Below are 14,345 nucleotides of genomic sequence, written 5' to 3' on the forward strand. Positions count from 1 at the left end.
AAATGCTTTTAATAGAAAACTTTTCTGTTAAAAGCATTTCCGGAAAATCATGCCAGTCTAGACGTAGCCTTAGTGTTTTAGGTTTAACTGGTGTGTTTTGTTTATTTTAAATTAGTAACTTGCTTTGATCTTTCTGTTATTGTTTGCAATCACTCAAATCCTACATTTTATACTTAATACAATGCTTTTGTTTATTATCAAACGTAGTGTAAAAAATTGTTACGGGGGGAGGGGCAACAACAGTGTATATCTTTCTCCTTCATTGATAAAGAGAGCAAACTTACGAGTTTTCTCTGTTAAAAACTTTTATACAGAGTAAGAGTAAAACTTTTATTTGGGGTTTTGGTCCCTTTTGAGGTCTGTGCTCCTGGATGCTATAAAGTCCTTGCAGTTGAGCCCTCCCAGAGCTGTTATCAGAGTATGTGTTACTCCCCAAGTCTGTGCCTTTGATGGGGAGACCAGAACTTCTTGCTCAGCAGGACAGGGCATTAGGTGGACTCAGTGGTATGACCAGCACATTGAGTGACAGGCTCAAGGTGACCTCTGTAATCCAACCCATCATAAAGGCAATAGAAATGTCTGGCTACCAGGGAGCGAAGACTTCTATGAGATGTGTTCCCAGCTTGCTGTGGAGCTCCAGAGTACAGTAATGGGAAGGAGGGCAAGTTGGAGGGGGAATGCATTGAATGGGTCAGGAGCATGGTTGTGGATATTTGTTAAGGCAGGGCTGGGAGAGCCTTGGTGGGTTGGATGGTAAGGCCTTGCTGGCTTGGTATGCCAATTGTGGGACTTGATATGTACAATTGGCTAAATAACTACTAACTTCTCTTTGCCTGTTCAGGGGCAAAAAACCCTACTTTAATCTAGAGAAAAGATTGCTTGGTGATATTTTGTTTCCTTTCAGACTGTTGAGTAAAACTCAAATTTCAGAAAACAAAGATATGTACAGTTTTGCCAGTACAACCTTAACTCTGTCTTTAGGCAATGTCATGCCAATACATGCCATTTACACACTTACCTTTACTTTGCCAACCCCACAGTTGCTGAAATTTGTAAACTTTTTCTTTTTACAACCCATTCACTATCACCCATAGGATTTGCTCCTGGAACTTCTGTGCCAAAAATTTAAAAATTCTGAGCTATATTTTAAAACTCTGCATATGTATTTTTCAGAATAACACTATATAACCACCTGTCAGGGTGCAAGCCCCCTACTGTGCCTCAGTGCCCCCTGACTGTCCTCATCTAGCCCATCTCAGGGCAAGTTACAGTCTGTATGGGTTGCTCATCATTGGCATCGGGGTTGTCTCAACTGCCCTGCTTACCTAGTCTGCATTGTGATCTGCCTCCGAACCTGGGGCCTTGCCTCCGGCCCCTAGCCAATGGGAGTCTTGGCTGGCCCTCTCCCAGCCCTTGCTGGCTATCCCCAGCTCATCTCCCTCCTAGGAGTGCCTGCTTCCTCCACAGTCAGCCCTTTACTAGCTCTCCCCTTAAGCAAACTGTGCTTCCCTATTTATAGCTGGCAGCTGGGCTCTCACTTGCCCTAATGGCTTCAGCTGGGCTTTTCCAAGCCAACCGGGCTTTTCTGTGTAGCTGACAGCTGGGCTCTCATTAGCCCAACAGCTGCAGCTGGTCCCTCTATTCCCGCCCTGGCTCAGGGCCTGGTCCTGGTCTTAAAGGGCCAGTGCAGGGCAGGCACCTTGTCACACCACCCCAGAGGGAAGGTGGCATGAGCATTCTATTTTTGATAGAAAGACTCTACAGCTAGGACATTGTGAAAGAGGCTGACTGTTAGTTATTACCGCATGTGAAATATCAGTCAAAATCTTGGTAAGGTAGTTGTGCTTTAATACACTAAAAAACTATTTCTATAGCCTGGGCTCTTAAGACAGTTTGGCTGTGTCTACACTGGCATAAATTTCCGGAAATGCTTAAAATGGAATGCTATTCCGTTTTCAGTTTTTCTGGAAAAGGAGTGTCTACATTGGCAGGCTCCTTTTCTGGAAAAGCCCTTTTTCCGGAAAAGCGTCTTTGGCCAATGTAGACGCGCTTTTCCGGAAAAGACTACTGGGCTGTCTACACTGGCCCTTTTCCGGAACAGTGTTCCGGAATAAGGACTTATGCCCGAGCGGGAGCAGAATAGTTTTTCTGGAATAGCGCCTGATTTTGTACAGTAGAGCATCGTTGCTTTTCCGGAAATTCAAGGGCCAATGTAGACAGCTCGCAGCTTATTCCGGAAAAGCAGCTGATTTTCCGGAATAAGTGGCCCAGTGTAGACACAGCCTTTAAGTATATCACCTTTTGAAATTATTTAAATTTTTTAATTACTAAAAGTTATCCTGTCTTTATTTTGTTTGGCTTCTCTTGTGAAAGGGTTGGATTATTTTTGGGATACATGAATAACTGAGGTTGTTTATTTTTTTTCTTCAGTGTGGATAGGAATTTAGTTTTTGCAAATCTCTTTGACTTCTGTAAAAGTCAAATTGTTAAATCCTTGAGAATGGTGCTGAAATTCTTTCCATAAGTATGAAATCATAGTTTCATAACTGGGAGCTTTGTCCACCAAATCTGTCTAGAAAATATGTACGAATGTAAAAAAAAATTGTTTGTGTTTCTTCCCCACCTCTCATCCCCTTACTCCTCAAGGGCAGATTGAACACATTCACTATTCAGTGGCACTTCTGAAGGCTATTGTATACTGTATAGCACTATATTTTATTTTTGTTTTTAATTAAATTAGCTATGAGCAACCAACACTAGCGAGTGTGCCACATGAAAGGCTCTCCTTCATCTCACTGGGCTGCATGACCAGTGGTGGGAACTTACAGCCCGTGGCTCACTGGAGTTCACCTGCAGCCTGCGTATCCCCTCTTTGCCCTCTTACCTCCCTTGCTCCTCTCATACACTGGGACACTGGAGCTTTGCACTTCCTACTCCTCCCCCTCCTTCCAAGCACTTTTGGAGTGCTATGAATCCACTGATTTGCGCTCCGTCCCCGCTCCATCTCCTCCTTCCCAGAAATTGAGCTATAAACAGCTGATTTGTGGCGTTCAGACTGGGAGGGAGGGAGAGGAGCTGGGATGGAGTGTGAATCTGTGGATTCATGGCACTCTGAAAGTTCTGGAGGAAGGGGGAGGAGTAGGAAGTGTAGGGCTTCATTACTTCAGTGCGTTTGGAGCACATAGTGGGTGTGTGGGCAGGCTGCAAGTGGAACCTCAGTAGGCCTCATGAAACCCAAAAGCCGTAAGTTGCCCACCACTGACTGAAATTACTATCTTGGAAGCTGAAAATTATTTTGCAACTAGTTAAACAAAATAGTTAATCAGTATCTATACTGAGACAGTAATTCTGTCTTTCTACTTAACAGGCTGAAGAATGATGGCTACCGTCAACAAACTGATTATTGGCATTGCTGTTGCCAGTTTTACCATATTTCAGCTTCTGTTCCATGTTCTAAGTTCTTGGGCATCAACAAGAATAACTCCTGCTTTTAACAATCTCAGTCAAAAAAGGAAGATTGAATGGAATTCAAGGTAAAGTGTTTAAAACAAAATACAAATGAATAATTGATTCAGAAATTTAGCAGTTTTTAGATCCCAAATATATAACAGCAAATTAGTAAAAATGTAAAAATTATGAAAATACATATGAAAACAAAACAAAAAAATCTATAACACACTGACAAGTTCTGAATTCAGGATTCTAGGTTTGTTTGAACAGATGACATTACAAATGTTCCTGTACATTATGGATGCCTTTTAAAAGAATGCAAGATAAAGTTTGAATGAAAAGTTTAAAAAGCAATGAAAGACTAAGGTGAGACCCTTTAATGAATTTATAGACTGTTTCTTCATTGTAATGCATTTTACACAAATATTTCCCAAGAGCTATTTGAAGATATAAGAAAAATTCCCTCCAGTTTACTGTAAGTGCTCAATAACATCTGGACTTGTTCAAGAGCGCAAAGAAGGAATGTGTATGTAAGAGGTCTTTTTTCTCCCCTGGGTCTTCTGCTTCATGTGTACACGTGCCTTAAGTGGAGATTTCTGCTGGCAGTATCCATTTGACTTATGCATGCACCGTACACGGCCTTGTGCCCTGCACTGAGGCTACATATGGCAGGACAGGTGAATTGCCCTTAGTTCCTTTTTACCTCTTTTGATCTGAGATGGAGCAGTAGTGTGTCCACCTTGAATGGGCCTCATCTATTAAAATATATTGTTTAGCTTAGTGTAGTGCTGTTTAGTTCTACAGTTTTTCTCATTTCATTTGGGAGATTTGCTTTTCTAAGAGGGAATGTCTAGCCGTTTTAAAATGTGTCTTATTTGCCCAGGAGGCCATTTTGGCTAGCAATGACCACTTTAAGTGCGTTTGCTGCCTGGAAAAGTCACACGTCCCAGGGGAGTGTAATTCTGTTTAGTTCTTACGTGCAGGGTGAGGAAGAAGTGGGAGATCAAACTGAGGCTTATGAAGGCATGCTCCCTTTTCTCTGCTTCAGAGCCAGCTCAGGAGACATTCCCCCTCTCTTCTGGGTACATCAGTCTCCAGATACATCTAGTACACTGTCAGCTTCACACTTCCTCAGATAAGGGAAAGCTTCTGAGACCTTCAGAAACCATAGAAAGCGGAACTCACCTTTCAGAGAGTCTTTTCCTAAAATACCTCAACTCCCACTGGGTCAGTGGTCTCAGAATATTTAACCTCTCTGCCCAGTACCATTCAGGTTACCTCTCCGGTACCAGCAGAGTCAGGAAACCACAGAGCTCTTCTAAGAGCAAATACAGCTCTAAGCAAGCTTTGGTACCATTTGGACATGTGAGAGATGGCAAGGAAATACTTTTCTCCAATCTGGTACTATTGAACACAACCTTGCCTCCAGCACCCTCCTCCCCAGATCTCTTGGTAGGTTGTATGTTGAAACATTTGTTACCATCTGTTCTTCTTCGGTGGTGTCCCTTTGGGTGTTCCACTTGAGGTGTCGGGCTCGTCCCGGCGCTGCAGGTCAGAGAGTCATCAGCGATGGTTCTGCTGGACCGTGCATGCGTAGAGCGCGTGCTGCTCGCGCTGATTACTAGCTTGCGCTGAGTCCGGCTTCCCTCCAGTTCCTCCTTACCGTTCAATGGTTGCAGGTGGAGCAACTCCCTTTTCTTCATCTATTAAACAAAGAATTGTGTAAATAGTTAGTTAGTCAATAGTTAATAGTAAGTTAATTAGTCACTGAGGGTACGTCTACACTGCATCCCTAGTTCGAACTAGGGATGCAAATGGTGACAACCGAAGTAGTTAATGAAGCGGGGATTTAAATATCCCGCACTCCATTAACATGATCTCGCCGGCGCGGTAGTTCGAATCACAGCTGATTCGAACCAGGAAGTGCGCGCCGGGACGTGTTAGTTCGGACTAAAGCCCTTAGTCCGAACTAATGTTACTCCTCATTTTTTGAACTATATTGCTCATCTGTCTAACCATAGCTTTGATAATTATTCAAAGATGGTAGCAGTTTTAGAGAACTTGCCCGACGAGAAAATCAGTTATCCAGGAAGGCTATACGGCCTCAACAATGGCCTTGCAAATTTCCCTGGACATTGTCGATGCAGCAGCACAGGCCACGGTGATGTCAGTAGTTATGAGGTGGTCTTCATGGCTACAGATGACATCCGTACCTAAGGATTTACAATCTAAGGTAGAAAACCTGCCCTTTGACAGACAGAGTCTATTTGCAGAGAAAACGGACCAAGTGTTGCATTCTGGAAAGGATTCTAGAACTACCCTGAAAACGCTAGGGATGTATACACCTCCATATCGTCGCAAATGATATACACCCTACTTCTGACAGAGGCTCTTTTCGTATGGGGTGCCCAGGTTCAGACAACAGGACCATCCACAACAGCAACAACGCCCCATCTCTCAGCAATTTCTGCATTCAGACAATCGATTGAAGATTTTTCAATTATATCTCACCCAATTATGTCTCACCCAATGACTAAACATTTCCTGAAGGGTTTAATGAACTTACACCCTCTGCACAGGAAACCACCTACTCTGTGGGATCTCGAGTTTGTTTTGGACGCTCTTCCATATCCACCCTTTGAGTCTCTAGCCTCATGTGACTTTCACACGTTCACCACAAAGGTAGTATTCCTTCTAGCTATAATGTCGGCCAGACGAGTTGGAGAATTGGCAGCTCTTTCAGACACTCCTCCATATATCCTGTTCACCAACGAAGGGGTAATACTACATTCTCACCCAAAATTTCTGCCAAAGATGAATTCGGAATTTCATATCAACAAGCTGCTAGTACTCTCAACATTTTACCCCAAACCGCATGCAACGACTTATGAAGCCCATCTACATACCTTAGATGTCCACAGGGCACTCGCTTTTTATCTGGAATGGACTCGCCCATTTCGACGATCCCAGAGGCTTTTTCTATGTTCTGACGGAAGATCCAAGGGCCAACCGTTGTCCTCACAGCGTATATCTAAAATAATCATGAAATGTATTACCACTTGCTATACTTTACGAAATAAGTCCATATCTACACCTATTCCGTCTCATTCTACTAGAGCTACATCCACTTCCCTAGCTTTTCTCAAAGGAGTCTCAATCCAAGACATTCGCCATACGGTGACATGGTCTTTGGACATAACTTCTACTAAGCACTCTGCCATCAACACAATTGCTCGAGAATCAGCATTGGCCTCAGCGGTGCTATCCATAGCAGACAGAACTGAACTCTGATCCCGCCTCTGCAGATGAGGCTACTGCTCTGTACTCACCTCAAGTGGAGCACCTACGGGGACACCACCGAAGAAGAAGAGGAAGTTACTCACGCTGTGCAGTAACAAAGTTTCTTTGAGGTGTATGTCCCCGTTGGTGCACCTCGACCCTCCCTCCTCCTCTCTTCGGAGTTTCTTCCTTATGTTTTTCAGGAGTGACCTGGTTAGGAGGAACTGGCAGAAAGCCAGACTCAGCGCAAGCTAGTAATCAGTGCGAGCAGCACGTGCCCCACGCATGCATGGTCCGGCTGGACCATGGCTGACGACTCTCCGACCTGCAGCACCGGGACGAGCCCGGCACCTCAAATGGTGCACCCACGGGGACATACACCTCGAAGAAACGTCATTACTACACAGGGTGAGTAACTTCATCTTCCCTTTTCAGAGCATTCCAAATCTTTGGAACTATCCTCTTAGAGAGGGATAATCATATTGGTACCAAAGCTTTTTCAGTATCTCAAGAAGTTAGGGTATGTCTACACTACAAAGTTAGTTCGAACTAACTTTGATAGGCGCTACACTAGCGCTCCATTAGTTCGAATTTAAATCGAACTAACGGAGCGCTTAGTTCGAACTAGGTAATCCTCATTCCACGAGGATTAAGCCTAGTTCGAACTTACTAGTTCGAATTAAGGGCTGTGTAGCCCCTTAATTCGAACTAGTGGGAGGCTAGCCCTTCCCAGGTTTCCCTGGTGGCCACTCTGGCCAACACCAGGGAAACTCGTCTGCCAGGTGCAAGCCTGCCAGCACCCAGCCAGCAGACCCTGCACCTGGCACGGATCGAGCCACCCACCCGATGCCCCCCAGCCCTCCCTCTCTTCCCGGGACCAGGCTGTCAGCTCCCGGGAGCTTGCCCGGGACCGCAAGAGGCGGCCACCCTCCGCACTAGGCACAGGAAGGTGGCCGTCTAGGGCAGGAGAGCTGCCAGCCTGGCCACCCAGGAGAAGGTGTGCATGAAAATCAAGGTGGTCCACTGAGACCCCCAACCCTGAGCCCTGATCTTACAATGGCCGTCCTGGGTCAGACCAAAGGTCCATCTAGCCCAGTAGCCTGTCTGCCGACAGCGGCCAACCCTAGGGACCCTGGAGGGGATGGACCAAAGACAGTGACCAAGCCATTTGTCTCGTGCCATCCATCTCCAGCCTTCCACAAACCTTGGGCAGGGACACCACTCCTACCCCCTGGCTAATACCACTCCATGGACCCAACCTCTATGACTTGATCTCACTTCCCTTTAAACTCTGTTCTAGTTCTAGCCTTCACCGCCTCCTGCAGCAAGGAGTTCCACAGGTTGACTCTTTGCTTTGTGAAGAACAACTTTCTGTTATTAGTTTGAAGCCTGCTACCCATTCCTTTCCTTTGGTGTCCTCTAGTCCTTCTTTATGGGAACTAATGAAGAACTTTTCTGTATGCACCCTCTCCACCCAACTCCTGCTTTTATAGACCTCTATCCTGTCCCCCCTCAGTCTCCTCTTTTCTAAGCTGAGAAGTCCCAGTCTGTTTAGCCTCTCTTCATATGGGACCTGTTCCCAACCCCTGATCATTGTAGTTGCCCTCCCCTCTCCCACCCTCTCTCTTCCCCTCTCCCACCTCCTTTTCCCAGTCTCCCCCAGTTTTGTTCAATAAAGACAGATTCCATTTTTGACCACAATTGTCCTTTATTTTGTACATCAGGAAGGGGGGCTAGGGAAGGGTAAGTGGAAGGAGGTGAGGGAGGAATGGGGTACGAGCCCCCGATGGGGAGGACTGGGCTGGCTCTGCGGGCTTCTGGGGGTGGGAGCTCTCCTGCAGCCCCCCGATTACCCCCTCTCCCCAGATGGCAGCCTGCGGCAAGTGCAGCCGGTCTGATGGCCGAGTGCTGTGATGTGCCCAGTGTGGGTACTCCGGGCACTCCAAGCCAGGACTGGTTTGCAAGCGGGGCACCCCTGAGAACTGTCTGTCCGGGGTGGGGGTCGGGACCCTTTAAGCACAGCCCTCGGCTAGCCTGAGACAGCATCTCCACGCTCTAAGTCCTCCTCTGATGCCCTGCCGGCACTGCTTCCGGCCATCCTTAAGCCTAGTTCAGGGTCCACTCTGTGTGGACATGCTAGTTCGAATTAGCAAAACGCTAATTCGAACTAGTTTTTTAGTCTAGATCCGTTAGTTCGAATTAGCTTATTTCGAATTAACTAATTCGAACTAAGTTAGTTCGAATTAACGTTGTAGTGTAGACGTACCCTTAGGTACTTAAAGGACTTAATTGTAGCAGAAGAACAGGAATTGCTGCTGATCATTCTTACAAAATGTCTCTAGGCATCGAGAACTGCTTGATCAATGGACATTCATCTGTCACCAATACTGACTTCTGGCACCATTTTCAGCTGGCGCTATTCCTCTTTATAATTCAATGGAAGATAAAGGGGACCAAGACAAAGAGCCAAAGAATCCATTCAGCCTCTGCTATTTCGGTGTAGGGCAATCCCACCCACCTTTATCAGAACTCACTTGTACGTTAGTCACAGAGAAAAAGAGGATGCCTTGGGGAGGTCATCACAAATGGTGGGAACAATCCTGGATGCCACCTCCAATTGCAATATATCTTTTTTGGAGATGGGGCGACCACATCCGTACCCAGCATTCCAGATGTGGGTGTACCCTGGATTGTATAGAGGCAATGTGATATTTTCTGTTTTACTATCAATCCCTGTCTTTATGATTCCAAACATTCTGTTTGCTTCTATTCCTGCCGTTGCATATTGAGAGGATGTTTTCAGAGAACTATCCCCAATGATTCCAAGATCTCTTTCTTGAATCATTACAACTAATCTAGACCTCTCATTTTATATGTATAATTGGGATTATGTTTTCCAGTGTGCACTATGTTGCATTTATCAGCATTAAATTTCATCTGCCGTTTTGCTTCACAGTCATCTAGTTTTGAGATATCCTTTTGTAGGTCTTTGCAGTCTTCTTTGTACTTACTGTCTTGGATAGTTTTGTATCATCTGCAAATTTTGCCATTTCACTGTTTGCCCTATTTTCGCAATAATTTATGAATGTGTTGAATAGGACTGGTCCCAGTACAGACCCCTGGGGAACACCACTATTTACCTTTCTCCATTCTAAAAATTGACCATTCCTTTGTTTCCTATCTTTTAATCAGGTTATGTCTACACTGGGAAAAAGTTGGAAAACTGCAATTTGTATATCTTTTTCTGCTTTTTTCCCCAAAAGAGGCTTTTCCAAAATCTACACAGGGACAAATTTCAGAAAAAAGTCCTCTTTTGGAACATCCCTTATTTCTCTCACCGAGAGGAATACAAGAATCCAAAAGAACATGTCCACATTTTCAGAAACTGTCCCAAAAAAGCGGATGCATTCCTTGTATGCAGCAGAGTTTTCCGGGATATCTCCAGTATCCCGGAAAAGCTCTGCAGTCTAGACATAGCCTCAGTAATTACCTGATGAAGTGGTAATGCCCTCTTCTCCATTTATGGATAATGATTTTAGACAATTCCAAGATGTCATTTAAATGAGTGGCAGACGCTCTTCAGATACTACTCAAAGGGTATGTCTACACATCAGAGTTAATTCAAAATAATAGCTATTATTTCGAATTAACTTTAATAGTGTCTACACAGCCAAATTGCTATTTCGAAATAAATTCAAAATACTGGAGCACTTATTTCGAATTTGGTAAACCTCATTCTATGAGGAATAACTTGAAATAGCTAATTTGAAATAAATTCTGTGTAGACACTTATTTTGAAATAGGGGGCCTCCAGCCTTCCCAGGGTGCCCTGGTGGCCACTCCAGCCTCAAACAAGAATACTCCTCTCTCTCCTCTCCCTCCCCGGAGCCCTTAACGGGGTTGAATCTGGCTACAGTGCCTGTGCCAGCTCCAAGCCTGCCAGCCTAGAGCCAGTAGTCACTGCTCCTGACCCAGTGGCCCCAAAACATGAGCCAGCAAGCCATGGGCAGCCAGCCCTCCACTGCTCCCCAGGAGCAGTCTGCCAGCTCCCAGGAGCCTGCCAGGGCCTGGAGAAGGCGGGAGCCTTCCTGGTCCAGGGTGGAGATCAGGGTGGACCTTATTTAGGTGTGGGGGGGATGCCCCCAATGTCCATGATCTCTGCACTAGACGGAGGAACGCAGCCGTCTATGGGAGGATAGCTGCCAGACTGGTCACCAAAGGCCACATGCGAACCCAGGAGCAGGTTCGCATGAAAATCAAGTTGGTCTGGCAAGACCCCCAACCCTGAGCCCTGAGCTTCCCCTCCCCCTTCTTCCCCTTTCTTCCCCCTTCCACCTCTCTTCTCCCAGGTTTCCCCCTCCCATTTCCCACCCTCTTTCCTCCCTTCTCCCACCTCCTTTCTCCAGTCTCACCAGTTTCATCCCCCCCCCCCGAGTTTTATTAAATAAAGAGAGTTTGTGTTCATGAAAATACATGTATTTTATTTGACATCAAGAAGGGGGGCTGGGAGGGTAAGTGGAACAATATGGGGGACGAATGAAGTACAAGCCCTCAGTGGGGCAGACCAGGGAGGCTCTTAGTGCTCCTCAGGGTGGAAGCTCTCCTGCAGGGCCTCCTGGATACTGACAGCCCCCTGATGGACCTCCTGGATGGCAGCTTGCAGAAAGTGCAGCCAGGCTCACATCAACGCGTTCATGAGAAGCACCAGAGTACCCAGGGGCAGCTCCGGCTCCATGTTGCAGAGTGCTGTGGTGTCCCGAGTGAGGGCAACCAGAGCACGCGGAGACACAAATGCTTTGCTGTCCCTCATCGAGGTAGGCAAGCAAGCAGGGAAAGCGGAGAACTGGCTGCCTGGGGTGGGGGGTCCCTTTAAGCACAAGCTTCAGATAGCCTCAGGCAGCAGCCACACAAATAAACTCCTGACCTGATGTCCTGCTGGACCTGGTTCCAGCTGGCATTCAATGCAATTCAGTGTCCACTCAGTGTGGACGTGCTATTTTGAAATAGCAAAACGCTATTTTGAAATGCATTTTGTGTGTAGATGTGTTATTTCGAATTAATTATTTTGAATTAACTATTTCAAAATAAGATATTTTGAAATAACAATGTAGTGTAGACATACCCAAAGAGGCCAAGTAATTGGTAACGCAAGTTATTGGATATCTTCCAGTTAGCAACACTGACCAGAGTTGCCATCCTAATCAGCGAGGCACTTTTGGAACTTGCAAAGTTCCTTTGTCAGACCTCAGCAACAGTGCCATCAACTTGAAAGAAGTTGGACAAAAAATAATATGGCACCCACCAAAGATTCTGAACTTTGATTGTCACACCCTCCACTTAATTCTCTGGTAGCTAAGTCAGTGAATGAAGGGGAAAGCAATGTCATGCCAAAATGATTTTATATGAAAGGAACCACAAGGATCTGTGTTGTTTTGATGGAAGTCCTCTTCATTTGTGACCCTACAATTTTGCATTTACTAATTATCAAGTGTTTAGGTTTAAATACAGTCACACGAATTATGTGAAGTTCAGTCCAGTTATTGAACGTCTTCCTCTCAGGCAAAGACAGTAGTTTCAGGCAATCATTGCTGAGGCATAGTTAATAGTCAGGACATCCCTCCAAACTTCCTTAGATCTGGCAGACACAGCAAGGGTATGTCTACACTTCCACCCTAGTTTGAACTAGGGTGGCTGATGTAGGCATTTGAACTTGCAAATGAAGCTTGGGATTTAAATATCCCGGGCTTTATTTGCGTGTTCCCGGGTGCCACCATTTTTAAATGTCCCGTAGTTCGAACTCCCTGCCCGCGGCTACATGTGGCATGGACTAGGTAGTTCGAATTAAAGCTCCTAATTAGGGGTGAGGAACTAACTAGGAGCTTTAATTCGAACTACCTAGTCCATGCCGTGTGTAGCTGCAGGCAGGGAGTTCGAACTGCAGGGCATTTAAAAATGGCGATGCCCGGGAACGTGCAAATAAAGCCCGGGATATTTAAATCCCGGGCTTCATTTGCAAGTTCGAATGCCTACATCAGCCACCCTAGTTCGAACTAGGGTGGCAGTGTAGACTTACCCCAACCTATTCTGTCTAAAAAAGTATAGTTATCTAACGGGCATCATGGCTTCAGTTATCCTGTTTCCCAGGGGAAGTTCAGACACTGTAGAGCAGGCATGTCCAAAGTCCGGCCCGCGGGCCAATTGCAGCCCGTGTTCCGGTTTAATACGGCCCCCCAGGTAATTTGGCAATATCTATCTTTTATGGCCCCCAACGAATCCATATGTATTGAGATGAATACATTGTAAAATCTCAGTTAATGTCAGTTGGTCTAAATCAGTTATAAATATATTTGGACACAACATGTATACTTGGTGTTATGTTCCTGTTCATATTTTTTGAACTTAAAAGTTGACAGACAACCTCTATTATCAATATTATATAATGTACTTTACAATGTTCCTGACATATATTTCAGCTTCCTGGATTTTTTTTTAATCTGGCCTTCAGATATGAAAGGCAGAGTGATTTAACACCTGTTTAGATTTGTCATCCATGTGACAAAATGAAAAGTATGCCATTTGCAATAAACTTTGTATAAAATAGTTAATTTGTGTTTAATTTTAATGGTTCAAAGAATGTCAGGCAAAATGGTCGGCCCTCACGCATGTTCACTTCATCAAATCTGGCCCTCTTTGAAAAAAGTTTGGACACCCCTGCTGTAGAGGGACCTTCCTTTGAGGTCTGAAGTTGTCTTTGGAATATAAGAACAAGTCCCTCCATACTCTAACTTTCAAAACATTCTATGATATGTAAGAATGTATGCTTCTGCGAACAAGAGAAATTTTAATAGATTGCAAGCTGCCTAGAGATCCCATCTAATACAATTTTCCAGGTTCCAGAGATGCACTAAAGCCACCTAGGAAGAGATACCGGTTCCAGAGAAAACCCTCTACAAACACTCTGATTGGGACAAACAATCAGGTTCTTATCAAAATATCTGTCTTGATCCTTCTCACTCTTTTGCTTACCACCTTCAGCTGTTTACCCACCGACACTCCTATATTCAATAAGCATGAAAGTAAATTACTGAAGGCCACATGGGTTTTGGAGATTGTTATATTTGGGCATCCCCACCCACTTTACATCTAGCTTCATTGACCCGTCTTTTGAGCTCCTAGTGAGACAAAAGTAGGTCCCCTTCTTCATCTAGGAGCCTGCCTATACTTAGCACAAAGAGAAAGGAAAACTTGAGGTATTTCCTTCTACCAAAGAAAAATGGAAGTTTGGAGACTGATTTTTTTAGTCCCTCAGCCCTGAAACAAATTTGTGAATCTTAAAAAGTCAGGATAGTGATTCTGGCAGCAATAATTTCTTCATTAGACCAACAGGATTGGTTTTCAACCCTCAGCCTATAAGGCACATATTTCCATATTGCAATACATCGATGATCATTTCCAATATTGGGTGCTTGTTTTTGGACGCTCAGTTTTGAGATTCAAACATTCTAGTGGTGATGGTGTTGGTCAGGAGGCATCTGTATTACTCCCATACCTCAGGGTATGTCTACACTACCACCCTAGTTCGAACTAGGGTGGTAATGTAGGCAACTGGAGTTGCA

The 14,345-nt window shown here is 45.0% G+C and overlaps 1 protein-coding gene across 4 annotated transcripts in view; it reads left to right on the plus strand.

Annotated features, from left to right (window-relative positions):
• The window catches only part of TLCD4 (TLC domain containing 4), a 114,940-nt gene that overhangs the window by 22,455 nt on the left and 78,140 nt on the right, over nt 1-14,345 (plus strand). For all 4 annotated transcript variants that reach the window (XR_016350266.1, XM_089780539.1, XM_089780540.1 and 1 more), the window contains exon 2: nt 3,368-3,533. Coding sequence is in view for 3 of the 4 variants with exons in the window: in XM_089780539.1 (XP_089636665.1) it covers nt 3,376-3,533 (158 nt within the window). In the remaining variant the exon portion in view is untranslated. The remainder of the gene's footprint in view (nt 1-3,367; nt 3,534-14,345) is intronic.

Source organism: Pelodiscus sinensis, chromosome 9 (genome assembly GCF_052426305.1).
Source record: "Pelodiscus sinensis isolate ZL-2025 chromosome 9, ASM5242630v1, whole genome shotgun sequence".
NCBI classification, from domain to species: Eukaryota; Metazoa; Chordata; order Testudines; family Trionychidae; genus Pelodiscus; species Pelodiscus sinensis.